Here is a 25,320-nt window from a genome sequence, read left to right on the forward strand (position 1 = left end):
AAATCCACTTATTTCTAAGCTCTAGTTGAAAGCCTGAGGCAGGGTTCAAACACTCAAATGTCTGCAGACAGGTAACATAAATGGCCAGGATAGCCAGATGGGGTGGAGTGAACTGAATCCCACAAGTGGTCAAAGGGTATTAACTATAAGGTAGAGACTGTTGTCACACAGCCAGGCTGACCCAGGGTTACCAGCTATGCTGAATATCCAGTGAAGTCAAAATCCTCAATGTTTCTGGAAACATTCTTAATTTTGTAATTGGCAAGTGGCTTTTTGAAACACTGGGCAAACATACTCAGGGCTATCAGGGCACCTAACTCCACGGTGAGGCATTACACGGCGTTGTACAACACTATAGCCATAGCTAACTGGCTAGTTTTCTAAAGTAAAGGCATATTTGGAACTTTCCTGGTGTCCAGTGGCTAAGACTCCTTGCTCCCAATGCAGGGGGACTGGGTTTGATCCCTGGTGAGGGAACTAGATCCCACATGCTACAAGTAAAGATTTCATGTGCCACAACGAAGACCTGGCATAGCCAAATAAATAAATGTTAAAAAAAAATGATAAAATAAGGGCACCACTGCATGACATTATTTCACTTTTGTATTTCTGACCCTCTAGATACCACATCTTTGTTTGCAAAATTCATGCATGCATAGAATGAACACAGATCTTTTTCTCACCTTCCCTCTAGATAGGTACATCTCTAAGGAGTCAACTACTGTTCTCAGTATTTCCTTCCCCTTCAAGCCCTGGCAATCTGGCATTGTCTTCACCTCTATCAAACTGTTCCTGTTGGGCATCCCAGATGGGGCTCCTCTAACAGGCTTTTGCTTTTTCACTAACTTTTTGGTATCAGCCACTGGATGCGTGCATGTGTGCTAAGTCGCTTCAGTCGTGTCCGACTCTTTGCGACCCTGTGGATGGTAGCCTGCCAGGCTCCTTTGTCCATGGGATGCTCCAGGTGAGAATACTGGAGTGGGTTGCCAAGCTCTCCTCCAGAGGATTTTTGCACTGAGGGATCAAACCCATGTCCTCTGCTGCTCCTGCCTTGCAGGCGGATTCTTTACCACTGAGCCACCAGGGAAGCCCGCCATTGGATAAAATTACCCAATTATAGCATTCTTACCTGAACCCTGTCACCGTCACCAATTTGAAGCCTGGTAAAATACTGTAACCCTTCCAGAACTGGAAAATAAAGCAAGACAAGTACCATTAATCAAGGTCCACTGACAGATATGTCAAATGATTTGAAACAGAGTAAAAAGTGTGTATTTCTTATCATGTGTGCATGCTCAGTCACATCTGATGTGTCCAGGCAAGCATACTGGAGTGGGTTGCCATGCCCTCCTTCAGGAGATCTTCCTAACCCAGGGATTGAACATGTGTCTCCTGTGTCTAATTCATTGAAGGTGGATTTTTTACCCACTGAGCCATCAGGGAAGCCTGTATTTCTTATCACCTTGGGTAAAATGCTCTCTGTATATTTTGTTAAGTAGCCGAATAAGTGCTAGCTTTTCAGATCTTTGGAGAAGTAATTCCTATTTACCTGGGTCATTCTGGGTTCTCCAGGAAGCAAACATCAGAGTAAATGTGCAAAAAATTGACTTAGGGAGGCTTCCCTGGTGGCTCAGTACTAATACACCTGCACTGCAGGAGACATGGATTCAAGCCCTGGTCTGGGAAGATCCCACCTGCCTCAGGGAAACCAAGCCCGAGCCCCACAACTACCGAGCTCACATGCTGCAACTACTGAAGCCATTTGCCCTAGAGTCTGTGCTCTGCAACAAGAGAAGCCACTGCAATTAGAAGCCCACGCATCACAGGGAAGAGCAGCCCCACCCACTGAAACTAGAGAAAGCTCATGCAGCAATGAAGATCCGGCACAGCCATAAACAAATTAAATTAAAATAAATGACTTAGGGAAATGCCTAGAGGAAAACAATGAGGAGGCATCAGGGAAGGTGGACAGAGCCATCAGATCTGAGTGAAACTGAACAGGAGGGGAGGTTAGATGAAATCATCTAGACTGAGCCTAGAAGTACAGTATAGCCTCCAAAGGAGTCCGGCGTGTGTCAGATAGACCTGCCCTGCTCACTCACTAGTAGTGGGCAGCAGTTGGGATCCACAGTCAATTCACACTTCCTGCAGTTGGAAATCTACGAGGTGTCTTCTTGTGACCAATACACTGCCTGATTCCTCACTAAACATATCACAGCTTTGGTTGAGCCAATGTGGTTTTTACTGATGTTTTTAACTCCACTTTGTTTCCCTGAATTCTAACTCCACAGGAGATTCAATTTGAGTCAAGTTACATTTACAGGGCAGATTGCACCTGCAAAGTGCTGTGTTAGGGAGTTGGTGGGCAGGATCAAACAATTAATATGCTAGTGTCTTTTTTCCTCAAAAGCATACAATGTCGTGTGATATGTGTAGTGTGACTTGTGTGCATGAGGAGGATTCTCACGCTGTGCAGAACTATTACATGCCTGATATGCAAATCAGATATCCAAGAACTCTCCTGTATCAGCGTTGCATGATGGCACCGATAAAAAATATTAACCCCTACTTGACTGGGGTAAGCGGGAGGTTGCTCCTGGTTTGAGGCAGGCGGTTGGCTGCCTGGAGAGTTAAGCAGAGTCATTACATCAGTCTACCTATAGCAATTTGTACCACACCAGTTGAGAAGCTCTATTCCAAATGAATTGATCCAACCAATGTCTTTAGGTTTAGATGAATTAATCCAATGTAAAGCACTTAGAATAATGCCTGGCACACATGTTACATTGAGGGAATACCCTTTATCTTTACATGAGCAGATTTTCATATACATATATAGTTTTTCATATTCTTTTCTATTATGGTTGATCACAGGATACTGAATATAGTTCCCTATGCTACCCAGTGGGACCTTGTTTGTTATCCATTCTATGTATAATCGTTTACATCTGCTGACCCCAAACTCCCAATCCTTTCCTCCACTTCCCCTTGATAGCCAGTCTGTGCTCTGGATCTGTGAGTCTGTTTCTGGTATGTGGAATCTGAAGTGTGACACAGATGAACCTATCTACATGAGTAAATTTAAATCTGCCTTAAATGTGAATGCTTAAGGACCTCTAGTATCGAGTGGTATAGAATTCTCTACGTCAGACTTAACGGGTCTGCACAAAAGATATTAGGGGTTTCATCAGTGTGGTGTGTAAAGATGAATAGAAATGCACCATCTGATACTTCTAGACCAAGGTTTTGGAACTTTGAACAGGTTTTAGTGAGTTAATGCCACCAAATTTTATCTGAATCAATTCTATTCTGGGAAGAATTTCCACCTATATGTCAAGATGATGTCAAAGATGGTAGATCAAGATGATGTCAAGGTCAAGATGGTGTAAAAATGGTCAAGATGATGCCAAAAGTCAAGATGAAGCCAAAGAGGTCAAGATGATGTCAAAGGTTAAGATAATGTCATGGGTCAAGATGATATCAGGTCAAGATGTCAAAACATCCTCTGAACACAGTATGATTTGAGCAGTTCTTAAATCATCATCCCAGAGGTATAGAAATAATTTCAATATGAGCTTCATGAATTCTGACAGATTCAAGCAAACAACCCACTGTAAATGCAATAGATTTAGCTCAGCTCAGAGTTTGTTGGTGAAGAGACTCCTGGGACCACAACCCACCGCTGTTTCCAGGTCAGTCTTGTAGGACTTATAGAGGGCAGAGGAAGAGTTCCTGAGGTCTTCTTGAAAGCCCACATTGAGTCTGACTGACATTCTCAGGATAATATCTGTGGAGAACACAGGGTCATATTTTTAAAATCCCATGTTAGCATGAGTACACACAGGACAGAGAAACATTTTCTTGAGTTGATATCAAATTGGCACTCAACAAACAAGCTTTCAATGAGCAGTTACTTACCTCCCCGGAGCTGGCAAAAAGGTCCCTTGGGAGGCAGTCCCTTAAGGCAACTGCAGTGATGCCCTGCAGAGGAACCATCATGTCCCTGACAAGTGAGATTGTGGAGGCAACTTTCCTGAGGCCACTCATAGCCTGTCTCACAGGAGCACCAGATTTCATTTCCAGTAGGTCTGCAGACTGTCATCAACCAGAACAGTGAGGAGAGAAAAGATGCAATTTATAGATTATAAGTACTTAGGCTTGTAGGAAATCCTAATTCCACTCCATATTGCCCTTCTGGGAAGTTCAGTGACTCTGCATGAGGTTCTCGTAATTCCCATACATATCACCTTTTGTGAGGCATAGCCATCTAAAAGAGGGCAATGTCAACTATCCCAGTCACTGCCTACAATGATAAGATGGTAAACAGATTCTCAGACTTTGAGTATATGGCAGCCAACCTCTAAGATGGCCCCAGCCATCCCTGCTTCTGGGTACCCACACCCTTTTATAGATTCCTGCTGGCTCAATGGTAAAGAATCCGCCTGCCAGTGCAGGAGACACAGCTTCAACCCCTGAGTTGGGAAGATCCCCTGGAGAAGGAAATGGTTACCCACTCTAGTATTCTTGACTGAGAAATCCTATGGACAGAGGAGCCTGGGGAGCTGTAGTCCATGGGGTTGCAAAAGAGTTGGACACAACTTAGTGGCCAAATGGCAACAATAACTCATATTATACTAGGATTGTTCTGGGTAACCAATAGAATACAGCAGAAGTGGTGCTATATCACTTCTGAGGTTGGGTTGTAAAAGACAGTGTGGCGTCCCTCTTGGTTACATGTGCTCTCTCTCTAACTCCCTCTGATCACCTGGTCTGGGGGAAGTCAGCTGCACTGATGAGGACATGTCACAGAGAGGCCCACATGATTAGGAACTGAGGTCTCCAGCCAATAGCTATGGAGGAGCTGAGGATCCGCCAGCAACCACACACGTGAGCATGGAAGCAGGTTTTCCAGCCCCAGGTGGGCCTTCAGATGACTGCAACTTGGGCTAATGGCTTGACTACAGCCTCACAAGAGACCCCGAGCCAGAGCCATCCAGCTAAGCTCTTCTTGGATTTCTGGCCTTCAGAAACTGTGTAGCATGATAAATGTTTGTTGCTTTTATTTATTTGTTTGCTTTGGCTTTGCCATGTGGCTTATGGGATCTTAGGTTCCCAATGAGGGATCAAATCCAGGCTCTTGGCAGTGAAACTGCAGAGTCCTAACCACTGGACTGCCAGGGAATCCTGAGTTTGTTGTTTTAAGATGCTAAGTTCCGGGGAAGCAATAAATAACAAATATAGAGTATACTTCTAAACTTGTGCCTTTTATATTCAAGCCAGATGTGAACAGCCCAAGCAGACTCTAATCCCATTGAAAACTGACATTGAAAAATGCCCTGAAGACTTTGAAGTTATATCTAAAACTGGACTAATGCCATATTCCTGGGAATTCTGCAGGCGGGCATCTAGGCAAAGGTCCACAAGATGACTTCCCAAAGCAAAGCTGTCAAAGAACTGTTGCTGAAATAGGAGGGACAGCCAAGTCCCCTGGAATCCTTGGACACTGCTGCCGTCCTGTGTGCCAGCAGTAGGACAGAGTGAAGTGGAAACAGGGAAGTCGAGGCTGCTAGTGAGTATGGCGGATACTGGTAATTCGAAGGAAACCAACAAGACCCTCTTGGTCAAAAACCTCTCTCTTACTGACCTGAAATCCCACTGCTAAAGCCCTCTTGGTTGTTTTATTTTGTTGGTGCTGTTTTCATTTGCCTGTTTTTGAGATAGATGTGGGGGTGGGATTTGAATAACTTTGGACTCCCACGTGAAAAATGAATATGCCTTAAGAGGATGGCAAAAGTGACCATCCCCAGACCACCTACCACATTCCATGTATTGTTTAGTGTTTGACACATATTGTCTGGCCTTAAAAATACTCAGTTTTGGGTACTAGGATTTAAAATGCCTTTCAGATAACTGATAAGAACCTACTGAATAGCACAAGGAATTCTATTCAATACTCTGTCATGATCTATATGGGAGAAGAATCTAAAAATGAATAAATATATGTGAATATATCACTGATTCACTTTGCTATATGGTGGAAACTAACACAATATTGCAAATCAACCATACTTCAATAAAAAATTAATTAAAAAATACCTTTCTTGAAAGGATCATAACGTAAGCTGTTGGAAGAGTGGAAAGGGGAGACATAGAAGAGGGGGGTGGAAGAAATTTGGGGTGCTAAGATATGAATATCGTGGTCAGTAAGTCTCCTCACCCACCCATCCCATCGCCTCCTATCTGAGGTTCACTCTTCCCAGGCTGCTCCCCTCCACACCCCGCATTCCCCTCTAACAGTAAGCAGCCCGGAGTAGTTTCTTCTGATTAGCTCAGTCCTCCTCTTTCAAGCAATAGGCCTTTTACTCACCTGTTGACACCTCGATGCTCAAAATGTTAGTAGCTAGGTCAGTGTCATTCCCTTGAATTGGAAAACTGAGGTTGTTCAAGTAAGCTTTAATAGGCTCCAGGAAGGAGGCATTTTCAAAACTGATCTCAACATCGACGGTGAACTCTTGAGCTGCAGGGCTGCTTATGGCAACTGGAATGAAGGCACACAAAGGCTGTGAGCACTTACCATGTGGGGAGGAGAGAGAACGTGATGGACATTTTAGAACTTAAAGCCAGTGAAACTTAGGAGTTTAAGATGAGTACATACACCTTACTATATATAAAGTAGATAACCAACAAGGACCCTACCATATAGCACGGGGAACTTTACCCAGTACTCTGTAATAACATATGGGGGAAAGAATCTGAGAGAGAATGGATATATGTGTATGTATAATTGAATCACTCTGTTGTACGCCTGAAATTAACACAACACTGAAGATCAACTATAGTCCAGTATAAAATAAAACATTTTTAAAAAGTCAATGATGTATATTTTTGAGATTAATCCTTTGTAATGATAACCCTATATGCAAAACAGAAAAAGAGACACAGATGTACAGTCCAGACTTTGGTACTCTGGGAGAAGGCGAGGGTGGGATGTTCTGAGAGAATAGCATTGAAACAAGTATACTATCAAGGGTGAAACAGATCACCAGCCCAGGTTGGATGCATGAGACAAGTGCTCAGGGCTGGGGCACTGGGAAGACCCAGAGGGATCGGATGGGGAGGGAGGAGGGAGGGGGGATTGCGATGGGGAACACATGTAAATCCATGGCTGATTCATGTCAGTGTATGGCAAAAACCACTACAATATTGTAAAGTAATTAGCCTCCAACTAATAAAAATAAATGAAAAAAAAATTCTTTGAATTAAAAAAGAAAGCCAATGATGGAGACATATGGATGTCTGACACATCACCCTTTAAGAATTTCTAATAAACATTTTTATTTTATGTTTGTTTACTGAGAAAGAGAAGTTTGTTTACTGATCACCACCAAGTCCTCCCTTCATGGGCTTGCTCTCTATGACTTTGCTATTTAGAGGAGAAAGGAAATGCTATCTGGTATCAGCACCATGGCCTCCAGACATCTGAGAGCTTCACAGACCAAGATGAGGACTTGTCCTCCTCTCCATTCTCATTCTCCCCCTTGATGTCCAAGGCTGTGTGAGAACAGATTCTAATGAGACAAGAATAGAAGCAGGGAGACCCAGCAGGGGGACTTGGCAACTGTCTAGACAATCAAAGCCAGGGTCCTGACTCACCAGAATGAGTCAGTACATTCCTGACTCCGTTCAATGGTCATGCACGTGTTTTGAGAGCTCAAGGGTACACGGTTTGAAGACCTCTGGAAAAAGCCATCTAGTTAATCCCCTTTGTTCTTAGTATGTACACACGGTGTGGACTCTTGGTTCTCACTCTGTATCTCCCATGTCCAGAACATGATAGACACTCAAAAAGCAAAATTGGCAAACTGGAAAGTAAAATAAAAGAGACCTATAGCAATTCATTGTGTTTCCAAATTGTCTCCAAATTGGTCGCCTGTACGGCATTCTGCATGCGTCTGCTTCCCACACCAGGCAAGCCAGACAATAGATCTATTGGAAGGTTCCTGCATAGTTTCCGCTATTACATCACATCTGGACCCAAGGTTGTTAGCTTCTTAAGGGCAGAAACTGCTTCTTTCACTTCTCATGGCCTTACCCACTCCAGCTGGCATGGAGCCCAGCATGAAATAAATTCGTGTCCAGTAGATTCTTGTTAAACCTGTGATTTCTGAGTTGAGTCTCAGATTCACCTTTATGTCACAGACAGAATCTTTGGTTCACTCTTGGCTGAAATACATAACTGAAGCCATGGGCTTGGTTAGCAGCTAATGCAGAACCTTTGGAGAATAGGAGAATCTTTTTATACAGATGCCTTGAGAAGACAAGTTGTGGCTTATTTTATTTTGCTGGTCAAGTAAGGAAAAGATTAATGAATATTTGTAAAATTTTTCCTTTTAAAATAAAAGTAAAATCTGCAAAAATGTAAAATCTGGATATATCACATATATGACAATATATATATACTTAAAATGATAATATATGATATACAAAATGATATGATATATAAAATATATGATATATAAAATACATAAATATATATGATGTTATATATAAATCTAAAAGTTTAACATTAAAATTCTATATCTGTTTTCTAAAAGGGTAAAGAATTTATCTCATAATATTTCAAGATTTGTTTTAAATATTCCAAGGATTATTTATGTGCAAACCTAAAATGAAATACATTTACTATGGAAAACTCCAACTGATAAACATTTATTGCAGAAAATGGTAGTATTTGCCCACTTAGAGGTGTAAACTCTGTTTTTTTCTAGGAGTTTGGTTTTACTTATCAGCCTTGTTGAGAATTATTTCATTTTGGCATTCATCAACTTGCTGTAATTAACTCAAATCTTTAAAAATGTTTTTAAAATTTTTAAATGTTTTAAAAATGTAATTAACTCAAACCTTTAAAAATGTCTGTGCACATTTTCTTAAAACTACGAATGCCTCTTAAGCTATGTTCCCTCCATATAAACATGTATTTACAAGTAGAACACAGTGACTTTTACAACCTAGGATGGAATCTCAGTCTGTCATGATTCTATGGCATATCTTGAAATTTCCTGTTTTCTTTCTGGTTTGCAAATGATTCTGTGATGAAAAGCAAGCTTCCTGGAGGGACCACTAGTCTTCTGAGCTATCCTAACCTGTATGTTGTCTGCTAGGAACATTTGCGATGGTGGCTGCTTGATATTTACAAGGTCTGTTTGAGAGCATATTCTTTTTCCTGAAAGGTAATTCAGCAATGTTTATACCTTCCAGAGGATTCAGAAGCTCCAGGATCCTCTTTGGTGTGGTCAGTCTACTTCCCTCCCATGAATGAATGTAAACAGGATTTCCTGGACACTAGCTGCTTTTGTGATAAGTGAGGTCAGTAACAATCCCACATCACCCACTTCATCATCTGCATCTTTGCCTCCCAGGGTCTGATCCCAGCATGATTTCAGTGCCTGCCTGAAGGCGATTAGTATCATCCATCCCTGAGCCCACCTTTCTCTACATGCTTGGAGAAAAAGCATGTGCCTGAAGAGCACATGGTAATTCCTGAATGTCATCATTCCCCACGGAAACCAAGGTAGTTCTTCTGCTGAGACCCTACAAGAAGCTGAGCCAAAAGCCTAAAATACTACTAAGAGGGGACTTTCCTGATGGTCAAGTGGTTAAGAATCCGCCTTGCAATGCAGGGGATGTGGGTTCGATTCCTGATCTGGGAACTAAGATCCCACATGCCACAGAGTAACCAAGCCTGTGCCCCAGCTAGAGAGTCTGTGTGCCACCAGGAAAGATCCTACATGACTCAAGAAGATCCCATGTGCCACAACTAAGCTTCGACACAGCCAAATAAATAAATATTTAAATACATAAATATAAAAATAAATGAATAATAAAATAGTTCTCTGAAAGTATATTCCAATGAGGACTGGTCCTGTGACTTTAGTGAGTTCTAGTCTATGGCATTTGTGCCAGTTTTCTTTTTTGCCTTGCTGAGCAGCATGTAGGATCTTAGTCCCCTGAGCGGGGATTGAACCCCTGCCCCCTGCAGTGGGAGCATGATGTTTTAACCACTGGACTGTCAGGGAAGGCCCTGTGCAAGTAATCACTAAAGCACCAGCCTCTGAGACCCTCTTCTCCTCATCCGTTTTTTATGTTCTTGACAACTTCTAAGGGAGTACGTCAAGGCTGTGTATTGTCACCCTGCTTATTTAACTTATATGCAGAGTACATCCTGAGAAACGCTGGGCTGGAAGAAGCACAAGCTGGAATCAAGATTGCCGGGAGAAATATCAAGAACCTCAGATATGCAGATGACACCACCCTTATGGCAGAAAGTGAAGAGGAACTAAAAAGCCTCTTGATGAAAGTGAAAGAGGAGAGTGAAAAAGTTGGCTTAAAGCTCAACATTCAGAAAACTAAGATCATGGCATCTGGTCCCATCACTTCATGGCAAATAGATGGGGAAACAGTGGAAACAGTGGCTGACTTTATTTTTTTGGGGCTCCAAAATCACTGCAGATGGTGATTGCAGCCATGAAATTAAAAGATGCTTACTCTTTGGAAGGAAAGTTATGGCCAACCTAGATAGCATATTAAAAAGCAGAAACATTACTTTGCCAACAAAGGTCCATCTAGTCAAGGCTATGGTTTTTCCAGTGGTCATGTATGAATGTGAGAGTTGGACTGTGAAGAAAGCTGAGTGCCAAAGAATTGATGCTTTTGAACTGTGGTGTTGGAGAAGACAATCTTGAGAGTCCCTTGGACTGCAAGGAAATCCAGCCAGTCCATCCTAAAGGAGATCAGTCCTGGGTGCTCATTGGAAGAACTGATGCTTAAGTTGAAACTCCAATACTTTGGCCACCTCATGCAAAGAGTTGACTCATTGGAAAAGACCCTGATGCTGGGAGGGATTGGGGGCAGGAGGAAAAGGGGATGACAGAGGATGAGATGGCTGGATGGCATCACTGACTCGATGGACATAAGTTTGAGTAAACTCTGGGAGTTGGTGATGGACAGGGAGGCCTGGCATGCTGCGATTCGTGGGGTTGCAAAGAGTCAGACATGACTGAGTGACTGAACTGAACTGAAGGGAGTTTCAGAATAATCCTCAGCCTGAGCAGCGATTCTCCAGAGACTGATAAGGATGGGTAACATTTAATAAAGAAATATCTTCTTGAAAATGGTCAGTCCTTCAAAATAGGCTCAGGAACTCAGGCATAGTAACTCAGAAAGCTGTCTGCAGGCAGGTCCTTGAGAATCATCTATTCCAGTGTTCCCCACCCCCGGCTGATGATCACCAGAGGTAGGGAATTCTACCCACAAATACTTTGGGGCCTCAACCCAGGTGAGTGAAGGTAGAATCTTTATCAGTTAGGTCCATACATCTGTAGCGTGGGCTGAAGAAGATGCCCTTGCTGATTTGGGTCTTTTCTTCCCATCTAGAGTATCATGGTGCTATGGGCAAAGAGAACACGGAAATACCACTGGGCCTTTAGTCCCTGTAACGCCCTGGGGAGAGTACCTGAATTTAAGGGATGAAGCCCAGATGCTCAGGATCAATCAGCCTGGCCTGCAGAGGGTGGGGTCAGGGGCATGCTTTGGGGTCGAAAGACCACTCCCTGTCCTCTTTGCCTCCTCTAAACCTAAGGACTTCCGAGTTTGGGACAGCGAAGCTGGTGGTCCTGCCAAGGCTACAAGGGACCCAGGAGGAACACGACCATGCCTCCACGCTGTAAGTATATACTTTAGATGCCCTCTGTGCTCCTCGCCTGCCTCTGGGCCACCTGATTCCAGACAGTTCAGTGTGTTTTGTCTCGAGCTCCTTCACCCTGGTATTGTTTGTCTGAATTCTCACAGACTCACTGATGCCCCAGTGGAAGGCAGATCCTCAGTGTCACAGATGCAGGCCTCTCATCGGCCCTGGGAGGCACAAACCAGCCTTTTCCCCTCTCCTTTCCCATAAATCACTGCCCGCCACACAGCACTTATCTTAAGGAGACATTTCTGGAAAGTTGGCCACAAACTGTGACATACAGTTCTGGGTCTTAATTACAGCTGTTTAAACCAACGGTGCGATTTTTGCCTGACCACTTCAGTGGGAATTATGGCTCCTTCAGAAGGCAGAGACTAAGTCAATGCATAAATCAATCTCCCACCTGCAAGAGAACGAGCCTGCTGACTTCGTCCAAGAAAAACGAAGTCACTCTGGTTTTCTCTTGACCAACAGGGACCATGCCTCTTTATTACAGAAGATTTGGCTCTCTGGTTTCTCCCCCTTAGGCCTGTAGCAGGCAAATATTAAAAGCTACCTGTTCTGCTTGTTTCCTGACATGTTCTAGTAGGTAGCAGTCTGGCAGCATCGTCTGGCTCTACTATACCATTGTCAGTGGAGAATCAAAGATTCTGGTTCTCCCTTTAGCTTTTAGAAAGGTTTGCTCAGGCAGTGGAAAACTGCCAGAACCCCAGGGGCAGATGCGGGTGGGATGGGGTGGGGAGGGTGGGCAGTACTTAAAACACTGGACTGTGAGATCTAAAGAAAAGAGTCAATTCTAGTAGCTTGTTATACACCCAAATAATCAAAGTCAGCACCGTATAAAGGGGTGATAGTGCCCCTTACTCAATAAAGCTGCTCTGAGAATCACAACTACATAATCTTCCTCTAAATATGCTAGTGAGATCTCAGTTTCCTCCTGCAATATATGCACAAGAAAAAGCCCCAGACCACGTCAGTCTCCTGGAGCTCCCTCTGCCTGGAGCTCCCGCCTCCCTCCCTTCTTCTGTCCTGTATCTGCTCCTTCTTCCAGGCCTCAACCTGGTCACTCTTTGAGCCCACGGGTGCTCACTGACCCGCGGACTCACAGAATCAAGGCATTGTGAAGTTGTTTGAGTATTTTAAAGATCATCCTGGGTAACCACTCTTCAGATGCTGTGATACCCTCTATAAACACTCCAGTCAAGTACTTGTTAGATTGACTTGAATACTTCACATGACATCAAACTCACCATGTAAGTGGTCCAGCCCATCATTAGTCAGTTCTGTTAGTAACTTACATTTAGCTCAGACCTATTTCCCTGTAGCTGCTACTACTTCCTTGGCGGTAGCTCTGCCTTTTGCAGACTCCCATTGTGTGATGACTCTGCTTTCCACATTATAAACTTTGAATTTAACTTTGGTCAGTGTATACCCTATCCTCACAACCAGATTAAAAGTTGACAACAGGCAGTCAGTGAGTTTTACGTTCTGGGTGCCAAATAGGCACTCAATAAATACATACTAAATACACGTTGGAGACAATTTTTTGCTAAAAAACAAACAAGCCATGACATGGAATCTCACAGACAAGAGTCAGAGACACACGTTGAAAACTATGACCTGTAACTATGAACTTGGACTTGGAGCCACATGGAGCTGAGGTGAATGTCCTGTTACCTGGGAGGCTACTGAACTCTGTGAGCCAAGTTTTGGCTGTTTGTAAATTAGAAGCACTATTATCTCTGCACCACTGTTGCTAAGGAGCTGAGGTATGAAGACCCCTAACAAACTGCCTGCATATAGTAGCCACTTTGAAACAACGTGTAGAAATAATAATAATGATCATAATAGGGATTATCATTTATGCAGATGTATGCTGGCAGGTCAACAAAACCTCTCATTCTATTTTCATCAGGTCTCACTTTTGAGATAGGGAAGCAAACAATCAGGCAGAGAATACCAGCCTTCTCTCCTTACTCTGCCACCTTCACTGTCGGCTCATAGCCTGAAATGCCACAAGTTATCATAAGGAAGATGAATGCCAAGGAAAACCTCCAAATCTCTTCCCCCGCCTGGAGAAGGCACAGCATCTCCTGAACCCAGATCAAAAAGAGCCAGCACACCCGGACTGCAGGTCTGCAGAAAGTTCAGGATTCCCGAGCTGGCAGCTGGCCACCCAACCTGGGGGGAACCTCGCTCTCCCTGAACAGGCATGAAGACAGCAGCGCCTCCAGCTTGGGGTCAGGACATCCCGGGGCTCCCCTCCTCCCAGTGTCTTCTCCCACCAGCTGTTTCTTCTGAAGCCAAAGAAGAACCAGTGTGGTCTTTTCAGCCCAGGACCCGAGACACGTTCCCAGTTAACCTCAAAAATCTGGCTTGGGGAACTTGGACAGCTGATGTTGAGGACACATTTGTGTTATTTCCAATCAACAAGAAACTTTTTTTTTTTTTTTAGAAAATACTCTTAAATCAGTCCATCCAGGCACTTTAGTTATTTGTTTTTGACTGCATGTGCGATCTTAGTTCCCCAACCAGGGATGGAACCCACGCTCCCTGCAGTGGAAGCGTGAAGCCCTAACCACTAGTTCCCCAGGGAAGTTCCAAGAAACTTCTGATTTCAATCCCCTGTAAAGATTGCCATAAAGACTAAGTTTCCAGCTGACTGGCATATTTCCAAAATATGGAAATATTTATTCCAGCTCTGGCTTCTACTTATGGCCTCCACCTCCCCAGTTACCCAGGTCTGTGTATTCCCTGTTACCCCTCTGTCAAGCCTGTCCCCAGGTCCTTTAATTCATTTCTCAAAATGTCTTTCACAAGTGTTCCCTTTGTCCCTTTCCTAGGTCATTCCAGAGACCTGGCCCATGATGGTCAGCACCGCTGAGCATCCTCTCTGGTCTCCCAGAGCTGACTTCATCTAATTCCTTCAGACATAACCATCTGGCAAATTTTCACTTCCGATGGCTTCCACCAGTTCTCTCTCTGCGAGCCTCTCAGCTGGTATGGAATCCACGTCCTGCTGGAATTGAGGCAGAATTCTGAATACTCCGACCAGTGCTTTTTTCCCCTTGCTCCCCAATAACCACTCTGCTCTAACAGGAAGTATTACACTATTCTTGTCTCTGACCTCTGGGTTTTTGTGCAGGCTTATCTTCCTTAACAGAGTTTTGAAAGAATTTTCCAAAAATGCTAATATCATGGCATCCATCCTTCTGCCTTCAGGAGTTATATGAAATCTTCTCTGCACCAAATATAGTTTGGGCTCTTTCAGACACATTTTTATTAAAAATCAATTAAATTTGTTTTAATTAAAGAAACATTAAAACAAACAAGTACGCCCTAGATAACACTGTTAATATTGAACAATACGTACTAAATGTTATTTAATTCTCTCAACAGCCTGTATAGTAATAATATATTTGGAGATTTCTATGTGGGCTTCTAAGGTGGTACAGTGGTAAAGAATCTGCCTGACAATGCAAGAGACACAAGAGATGTAGTTTTGTTCCCTGGGTCAGGAAGATCCCCTGGAATAGGAAAAGTAACCTGCTCCAGTATTCCTGCCTGAGAAATTCCATGGACAGAGGAGCCTGGTGGGCTACAGTCCATGGGATTGCAAAGAGTTGGACACGACTGAGCAACAAAGCACACACATATTGTATGTATGTGTCTATATGTGGATTTGGGTATGTGTGATAGATTTTTGATAGGTGATAGCGGAAGTCCATAGCTCAGAAGAAATGTGAGTCTTGATTCTACCTTGAAAGGTGATTTCTATCTCAAATCTTAAAGCTCTAAATATTTGGTCCAGTGCCTCAAAATAAAATTCTTTTTGAGAATTCTTTCTCTTGGAACCTGTGTTTGCCTCTTTTTGGTATTAAGGCTCCAGAACACAGATATTCCTGTGTGGTCTCTGTTGGATTTAACACTCCCGTCGCTTTCCTAGTTTTCCTGGGGTGTGATGCTCTTAACTGCAGCTTACATCCTGGGTATCTGTGACCTAGTGCCTGGGACTTTCCATGATCAGTTCTTGCTTCAGTGATTTGTAAAAGTACCAAAGCCAAACCATCTGTTGCAGATGATGAGCTGAGTCATTAACACTTCCAAAATGACTCCAGAGATCCAAGAGCACACAGGACCACGTATTTGAAAAAACAGAAAACATGTTTTCATGGTGATTTATCACTGCCATGATGGTTTTTAATGAAAGCGTGTCTGGAAAAACTGTGGAATGTCAAATTCCTAGACGTGGAAGTGGTTTCCTCTCTGACAGCTGACCTCTCAGGCTGTCACCAAGGGTCACAAATAGTCAGGAAGTGCAGGAAGATGTTACTTTTCCAGCTGTGGGGTCACCAACCATCCCCGAGGAAGCTGGCAGGGAGTGGAGCTGGGACTTAACACAAGTGGTTTGATTTTAGGAAGAGAAGTCTTTCAAAATATTTGACTGGGGACCTCGTTGGCCCTGTTGCTGTCATGGGGACGGGGGATGGAGTAGAGGTGATGATACTTGTTTTAAGCGCAGGAAGCACAGTCTGCGCTGTAGACCAGTGGTCCCTACCCTTTTTGGCATGAGGGATCGGTTTCTTGGAAGACAATTTTTCCATGGACTGGGGTGGTGGGGGATTGGTTTTGGAATGATTCAAGCACGTTACATTTATTGTGCACTTGATTTCCCTGATGGCTCAGATGGTAAAGAATCTGTCTGCAAAGGGAGACCTGGGTTCGCTCCCTGGGTTGGGAAGATCCTCTGGAGAAGGGAATGGCACCCCACTCCAATCTTCTTGCCTGGAGAATCCCATGGACAGAGGAACCTGGGTGTTTACAGTCCATGGGGTTGCAAAGAGTTGGACACAACTAAACAACTAACACTTTCACTTTTTTCTTTATTTCTATTATTGTTACATCAGCTCCACCTCAGATCATCAGGCATTAGATCCTGGAGGTTGGGGACCCCTGCTGTGGATCACTTCAGGGAATGCAAGGAGGAGGGTGAGTGAGAATGCCATAGGGATGTAAAACCAGACTAAAACAGAAAAGAATGGGAAGGAAGGGAAGGGAAGGAAAGAAGAACAATGGTATAAACTTTGGTGAGCATTTTGATAGTTTATTAACAATGTGGTCGAATTCTCATTTCAGGCACTGGGTAGCAGTCGGATCTGGTTATGGCCCAGTGAAGGGTCTACCAGATACCTCTATCCTGCGCTCTGGGCAAGCTTGCTCTCTCTGGCAGTCTAATGTCTCTTTCATACCACAAGACTGAACATACCAAGTCACAACATGCCTGGAAAACCATTTCATCCCAGTGCTACAGGTTAAGAAGTTTCTAGATGGTTGGTCTAGCCACAAAGCCAGCAGACTCCTGGCGAAAAGGGACACATTCTCTGAATTCACACAAGTGGCTATGACAGAGTCACACAAGTGGCTATGATAGAGACACACCTTCTCTTTATTTGTTCACTGGTCTGTTGAGACACTGGGCTGCTGGCCAGGCTACAGAGAGGAAGAGGGTTCAAGGGAGCTCATGCCTCCCGGGAGTGGCAAACAGGAAGTGAAAGAATTGCGATGCGTTGGGATAAATGTTGGGCCATGAGGATGTGTCATGGATAATGGGGACCCAGGAAAACAGCCCCTCCCTGTCTGGGGAAATTGATGGAAGACCTTCCAAGACACGAATCCATTTGAATTGATCTCCCAGACAAGCAAAGGGAGCGTGGTGGGTGGGAGGCTGACTCTGTGACTCTCTGTGACTCTGGCAGATACAGAGATATGTGAGAGGATGATCAGATTTATGCAGGGAAATGACAACATCCGGTTGATGCTATCACAAGATTGTTGTGATGGAGGGAGGATCTGGTCCTTGGAAAATGCAGCCTTCAGACATACCCACCTGCCCCAGGTCTCACATGGGGGAGGGGACTCTGAGGCTCATCATGCAGGTGTTCACAGCTCTCACCTGCCCCCAGCCCTCCAAAAGGCAGAGCCCTGTGTTTCCCAGACCCCTTCTTTGGAATTTAGTGGGAAAATTGGAATAGGAAGCAGAGGAGGACTTGGGTCTAGTGGTTAAACTGATCCATGAGACTAAGTGAGGAATGAAAGGAGACAAGATTAAAAGAAAAAGGGAAAAGAAAGAGGCAAGGCTGCTGGGTTGAGAGGAGAGAAGCAGGCTTTTTGGTGTTGGTGCAGGGCTGCTGGGGGAAGGGCCGTGGGGTAATCTTCGGGATCGAGGAGTGGTGATGAAGGAGGACACTTGGATGGAGGGTGTTGATAAGATCCCTTTAATGTCATTTGACAGAGACTGGAGTGCCTTCACAGTTACTTCTAGAAATTGAACCCTGAGGCGCTTGGAGACTGAATCATGTAGATCCCAGTGTTTCAAAAAGTTACAACACATGCTGTTTGATGGGACTTACTAGAAAAGATGGTCAAGGAAATGTTTACATACCGGCTCGTTTTTGTCTTACTGGATCCTCCTCCATTAGTTCATGTTCATGGAGAAGCTGAAAGAACATTTTAGAAAATAGTGAGTGTTAGCGATGTCTTTTCATGATGGTTTTCTGCTCACAGGCCCGGGAATGTTCAAGCTGAGCATAGGGCTGCCGACTCTGGGTCAACACCTTGTGCCCTGTGGATGGCGGGCTATCAGCTATGGGAGGGTAGGGAAGATGCAATGGATTGGCCTCTGAGATATGACCTTGGCATTGACTTTTTATAGACCAGTCACTAGATCCAGAAGCTGAAGAAATCAGCCTATCTGATTCTCTCAGAGTTCCTGCAGCTTGAGGCCTGTCAAGAAACATAAATTATGCTGTTCTCCATTGCACTGGGGCTTAAATCCTGAGTCATTCGGGCGGCACTTTAGACGAGTCTCACGACCTCTCCTTTGCACTCACTCAGCCTGTCCCCACCCCAGTATTTCTGCAGCCTTGGGACTGTTTAGGTTACGCATGTTTAGAAATTATTTTCTCCTTGTCTGGCCCTTTTCCTCCTAGATGGTTTTATGGTTGCTTTTTGGGGCAAGGGCTTTGAGACCGAGCTCTAGAGCCAGACTGCTAGGGTACAGAGCTGTGCTCTTTACTCACCTGCGACCTTGAGGAAGTTACTTAGTCTCTTTGAACCTCAGCTTTCTTTTCTGTAAAATGGAATAATAGTGCCAACCTCATAGAATTCTTATGAGAATTAAGCCAACTGCAAGGTGGAATATACTAAGCTCTTAATAAATATTAGTTATATCATATAGTATGATGGTTAAGAGTTAAGTACTCGGCAGACATTGATTCAAATCCTAGCTCTGCCATAAAATGGCTGTGTGACCTTGGGCAAGTTACTTAACCTTTCTGTGCCTCAGTACTCACCTGTAGCATACAGATACAAATAGCTGACCTCATGAGGTTGTTGTGAGGAGCAAATGATTAATCAATGTAGAACACCAGAATAGCTTTAGTGACGTAGTAAGTGCTATTCTGGGACACGGCATCACACTGTTCTGGGGGCACCGCTCACACAGAACACCCCCTGCCCCCAACTGCATAAACCACTTGCTTCATCTCCACAAAGCTCATCTACTGTCACCGTGTGGCTTCTTTAAGAACTGACATTGATTGCCTTTGCTGCTGGGCTCACTGCCAGCTCTGTAGCTTACAACCTCACCTTGACCTGATATGGCGTTCCTAGCTCATCCCTGCCTCCCAAGTGAGTTTTCCTATGATGAGTTTCCCAACCAAACTTCCTTTAAGTCTCAGTAGAGGAACCAGATAAGGCCCGCCCTCCAGGGTGTTACCTTGAACCCCACCCCCGCCCCCACACCAGGGAGCACCACCTGAGACAGAGTTTGTTTTGCCCTCCGTGGTCTCTACCATTTTTCCCTAGGTATCTCCCATCGTAATGATATCCAGAGGAATAATTCCTAAGACATCTCCAACGCCCGGTGCCAGGCACTGTTAAGTGCTTGGTCTGTGCTTATTTATTTAATCCTCATGACAATCTAAGGTGTAGATACTGTTATCATCTGCATTTCACAGATGAGAAAACACAGGCACAGAGGGGTCAAATAACTCGCCTAAGGTCACACAGCCTTGAAATGGCAGAATCGGGACTCAAACCCAGCTGTCCTTCCTCCTAAGTCTGCACTTATCCACACAGGCACAGCATCATCTTACCAGGCGATATCCTGGGACAGTGTGGGGAAACTGGGTTCCTCTCGGTGACCCGGTCTCTCCTAACCAGTACTTTGTCTCTTTTTCTATTGCCTCTTCCACCACTGCCTTCTTTTCAGCGACTAGTATTAATGTCCATTGGAAATGTGAGGGGATCTGAGAGTTCACAATTGTTCTTGAAGAAGTGAACAGAGAAATGATGACTGATGATTGGAATGTGCAAGCCCAGGGGCTGCTTCCTTTGCCGTGAGGTTATCTCAGCTCCACTGAGATGTGCAGGAACCAAGAAATAACAAAGTCAATGTATAGGGCTGGTTCCTGCCCGACTTCCCCGGGAGCCTGCTCTGGCGCTGAGCCTGGGCAGAAGGAAAGGCTCTTTGGCTGTCTTCCTGCCTCCATCCTCCCTGAGATTCGGGGGAGTTAGGGGGAGCCACCAGGAAGCTTTCTCTGTTCACTCTTTGTGGGCTTGCCGCTGGGGGACTCAGCCCAGGAGAAGGTGACTACGGAGGTCACCTTTGGGAAGCAGGCCAAGATTTCATTTCCTCCATTTTCCAGGGGTCACTAGAGAATTAATGACTTGCCAATGGCAACTGTGGGTTAAAATCAAGGTACATTTCAGTCCTCTCTTTTAGAGCATTTCTAATCTTCATGAGCATGAGACTCCTCTCCCTTCCCTCCCCCAATCAGATTTCAGTCAGTTCAGTTCAGTTCAGTCGTTCAGTCGTGTCCGACTCTTTGCGACCCCATGAATTGCAGCACGCCAGGCCTCCCTGTCCATTACCAACTCCCGGAGATTACTCAAACTCATGCCTATCGAGTCGGTGATGCCATCCAGCCATCTCATCCTCTGTCGTTCCCTCCTCCTCCTGTCCCCATTCCCTCCCAGCATCAGGGTCTTTAACAATGAGTCAACTCGTCGCATGAGGTGGCCAAAGTATTGGAGTTTCAGCTTCAGCATCAGTCCCTCCAATGAACACCCAGGACTGATCTCATTTAGGATGGACTGGTTGGATCTCCTTGCAGTCCAAGGGACTCTCAAGAATCTTCTCCAATACCACAGTTCAAAAGCATCAGTTTTTCGGCGCTTAGCTTTCTTCACAGTCCAACTCTCACATCCATACATGACCAGATTTAGCATGTCTCAAATAAGGTAAAGAAAACTGCTTTTTTAACCAGCACATCCATGGACAGGAGGCCAGTTTTTGAGAACCTCTGCTCTCTAACTACTTCTTGAATCTTCATGGTGATTATCTGAAACTTTCACGGAACACCTATATTAAGCGCTGCTTCCACGTAACTGTCGTCTACTGGCTCCACTGTTTAGTGAAGATTCACAGCTTTGCATGAGAATAACTGACTTTTTATTTTAAACCCTGTAATCATTGGGTTGCTAGCTTTTTGGAAGGAAAGCTATGACAAACCTAGACAGTGTATTAAAAAGCAAAGATATCACTTTGCTGACAAAGGTCCGTATAGTCAAATCTATGGTCTTTCCAGTAGTCATGTATAGATGTGAGAGTTGAACCATAAAGGAGGCTGAGTGCTAAAGAATTGATGCTTTTGAATTGTGGTACTGGAGAAGACTCTTGAGAGTCCCTTGGACAGCAATGAGATCAAACCAGTCAATCCTAAAGAAAATCAATCCTGAATACTCATTGGAAGGACTGATGCTGAAGCTAAAGCTCTAATACTTTGGCCACTTGCTGGCCAAAGAGCTGACTCACTGGAAAAGACCCTGATGCTGGGACATATTGAAGGCAAAAGGAGAAGAGGGCAGCAGTGGATGAGATGGTTGGACAGCATCATCGATTCAAAGGACAAACTCCAGGAGACAGTGGGGGACAGGGAGGCCTGACAGGCTGCAGTCCATGGGATTGTAAAAAGTCAGACATGACTTAGCGACTGAGCAATAATCATTGGGAAAAGACAGAGGGAAAACATACTTAAAGCACTGAAGCCTTTGAGCTGTTCACTGGTGATGCTGGTAGGGGCAAAGACCCTTGGCCACCCAGATTTGACTAAGCATCAAGAGTTAGACTGCCAGGTCATGGGGCCTGGATTTCAAGAAGGCAGGTGTTGGAGTCACTCCAAGAACTGATCCCTCTGCCTTTTCTTCTCTCTAACTGGAAAAGTCATTCATTCATTCCAAGCCTTGGTTTCTCACATTTTGAAAAACAAGGAACATGATAAACGCGATGCATCTCTGGCAGTGCTGACAGCCCACGTGCCCATCTGGCCTGGGCTCACCGGGGGACAGTCTTGCCTTCCTGAGTCTCATGTCACCCTAGTTTGGGGGACGATGAGGCTGCACGCAGATCCTGCCAGGGTCTCCCAATGCTGAGTACGATTTCAGAAAAAAACCAGAGCCTCTGCCTGTGCACGGAAAGGTACCCAGATGGGTATTGGAGGACAATGATCAGCTCTGTCCAGGAGGGATTTCCTGTTTGCCAAGCTTCAGTCAGAAGATACAAGGTCACCGATTCCAGGAAATGCCCCACTTGTTGAACTTTACAAGTAATGGGAGGGTGGGGAGCGGCTTGAAGGGGGAGCAGACAGACAGTCAGGAATGAGAGATGGCATTTTTAGAAGTGGAAAAAAAAAACAAAACAGGGAGCCAGATGACAAAAAATAAATAGTTACAGATCTCACTCAGTTTTGCATCTTTGCCTCAATTGTCTCAGCAAGGATCCCGTTAAAATATCTTCTTCCTGGGCGTGTGAACCCAGGTTTATTTGTACCAGAATAGTAAAAATAACCACCAAATCTTATGTATTTGCTGTGTGCCAGTCATGATGCTAAGCCATGTATATCTGAGAACATGTAATCCTGAAGAAGCTGAAGAATGAGACACTATTTATTTCTCATATTATGTGAGAAAATAGGTTCAGGGAGACGAAAAAATGAGATGAAATTTCCGAAGTTAGTGAGCGTTAGAGCCGAGCTTTGGACTCAGGGTTGATCCCAGCGTTGAGAATCTGCAGCCTTGCTGCTTCCAGTGTGATCACTGGGACCGGAACAAGAGTAACTAGTCAGAAGGCAACACCCAGAGCCCCACCCTCAGACTTCCTGAGCTGAAATCTGCACTTTAAGTTTCCCAGCTGGATCCATGCACACGTTGAAGTGTGAGAAGCTATATCATCAATCACACTTCAGGAGGCTGTCATGCAGTATTTGCACCCCCATGTTCAGAGCAGCATTGTTCACAGCAGCTAGGAGGTGAGAGGAACCCGAATGTGCATTAATGGATAAACAGATTAACAACACGTAGGATATACATACAATGGATCCTTGTTCAGACTTAAGAAAGGAAGGAAATTCTGATGCATACTATTAATACAACAGATACATTTTTAGGACTTTACGCTAAATGAATAAGCCAGTCACAAAAAGACAAATACTGCCTGATTCCACTTGTATGAGGTACTCAAGAGTCATCAAAATCGTGGAGTTGGAAAGTAGAACAGTGAGTTCTAGGAGCTGGGGTCCTGTGGGGGGCTGAGGGGGTTTTGTTTAATGGATACAGACTTTCAGTTTTGCAAGATGGTTTTGCAGATTGATTGTGCGACAATGTGAATATATTTAATGCTACTGAAATGCACACTTAAAAATGGTGACAATGGTCAATTTTTTGTAACAGATCATCACTGTATGTTACTATTACATTAGTAGAAGTGGGAGCTGAGTGGCAGCCTAGGGCCATATAAGCTGATAAGGCAGTTTCAAGGGCATCTCTCCAATGGAGAGATGCCAGTTCAGCCTCTGAACTGGATGAAAATATTATATCTTGAAGGTCGATCTAAAGGGGGAAAGTGGGGCCCTTTAGGATGGTGGTGGGAATATCCAGGAAGATATCCTGGTCCACCAGGCTGATGGAGGAGCTTTGTTATGGATGATCACGAGGGTAGAGCTGACACAGTGGAAGGGCATTGCTGTAGCCAGGAATGCTGGGAATCTCTGGAGCAGAGGTAAGGCTGACCCCATTGCTAAGATCAGGTCAGTCTCTGACTTTCTCCCCATATGCTTGGGGTAAGTAGACCTCTGTGCTGACCATGCACATCCCCGGGAAAAGTAATGTTTCCATCCTCTGTTTACAAGAGAAAGCTGCTGCATAGAATTGCAAGGGTTGTATCCTGCATATTGCAATTTGGAAGGAGACACACAAAGTATACTTCCCAAATCATGAGAGAAATAAATAAAAAGACAAGACCTAAGTCAAACAAAGAAAGATACAAAAACTAAAAAAAGGAAGGAAATGCATAAACCCATAAAAAAATCCTGAAATTAAGAGCAAGAATTTTAAATGACACCAAATGTGAATAAATTATACTCCCCAATCACAGTCAGATTAAAAGAAAGAAAGAAAATGAAGTCGCTCAGTCATGTCCAACTCTTTGCAACCTCATGGGCTGTAGCCTACCAGGTTCCTCCGTCCATGGGATTTTCCAAGCAAGAGTACTGGAGTGGGTTGCCATTTCCGTCTCCACAGATTAAAAGAAAAGAATCTCAAACATGCATTGTTTATAAAAGAACCAGTAAAGCAAAGGAATATATTAAAAGCTACACAAAAAATAAAGAGTAGAGATCAAGCAAACACAAACACAAAAACAGAACCAACAACTGGAATAGAGGACAGAGAATTAAAATTGAAAATATCCAAACAGGAAAAGAAGAGACATTTTCTGATGCTAAAATCTATCAATGAAAAACTCTAACAGTCGTGACAGAATGAACTAAGTTGCCCTGAAATATCTTTTTAAAAAGTCAGTAGAAAAAAAAATACAAGAAGAGAAATGATAATAGCAAACAGATAAGGCCTTTTTACATGTGTCAGGCACTAGTCTAAAGCATTTTGTTAATATTAACTAATTTAATTCTCACAGCAATAAGTAAATCAATACTATTATTTTCATTATTTATAGATGAAAATGCTGAGACACAGAGAGAATCACATCTGTCCCATGAGATTTCATTACCAGTAATAAGCCCGGCTCTGGTACATGGAGTAGCCTAGGGAAAGAAGATCCCAATGATTCCCACAAGGAACAAGGGGGTGAGCTAAACTCCCATTAAGTTCCCAAGGACAAAACAACCTGGCTAATTTGTTTTACAAAAGCTTGGGTGATAACCCATGGCCCTTTCAACTATATCAACCTGTGATTATAACATGACACAAATGAACACCTTTTGAAATGTGTTTTAGTCTGATGCTCCTGGTTAAAAAAAAAAAACAAAACATATTCCTTTGAGGACACATATCCTGTTCAGTCCTCAAAATCTGCTTTATTGGTGGTGGTTTCAGTTTCATAGGGTGAAGCTCCAACCCTAGAAGTGGAAAATTCATTAAGGAGGGAAGCCAGGGGAATGTTCCCCTGACACCACCACTGATTCCAGAGTATGACGTGTGGTACCCGGGGTGTATTGTCG

General features: G+C 44.0%; 1 protein-coding gene across 1 annotated transcript in view; it reads right to left on the reverse strand.

The window, feature by feature from the left end:
• The window catches only part of ADGRF5 (adhesion G protein-coupled receptor F5), a 72,577-nt gene that overhangs the window by 30,386 nt on the left and 16,871 nt on the right, over nt 1–25,320 (reverse strand). The window contains exons 3-7 of the mRNA XM_043449584.1: nt 18,186–18,240; nt 6,368–6,538; nt 3,919–4,095; nt 3,681–3,787; nt 1,130–1,188 (exon numbers count right to left, since the gene is read on the reverse strand). Coding sequence (XP_043305519.1) covers nt 1,130–1,188; nt 3,681–3,787; nt 3,919–4,095; nt 6,368–6,538; nt 18,186–18,240 — 569 coding nt within the window. The remainder of the gene's footprint in view (nt 1–1,129; nt 1,189–3,680; nt 3,788–3,918; nt 4,096–6,367; nt 6,539–18,185; nt 18,241–25,320) is intronic.

The sequence above is a fragment of the Cervus canadensis genome, chromosome 28 (genome assembly GCF_019320065.1).
Source record: "Cervus canadensis isolate Bull #8, Minnesota chromosome 28, ASM1932006v1, whole genome shotgun sequence".
Taxonomy (NCBI): Eukaryota; Metazoa; Chordata; class Mammalia; order Artiodactyla; family Cervidae; genus Cervus; species Cervus canadensis.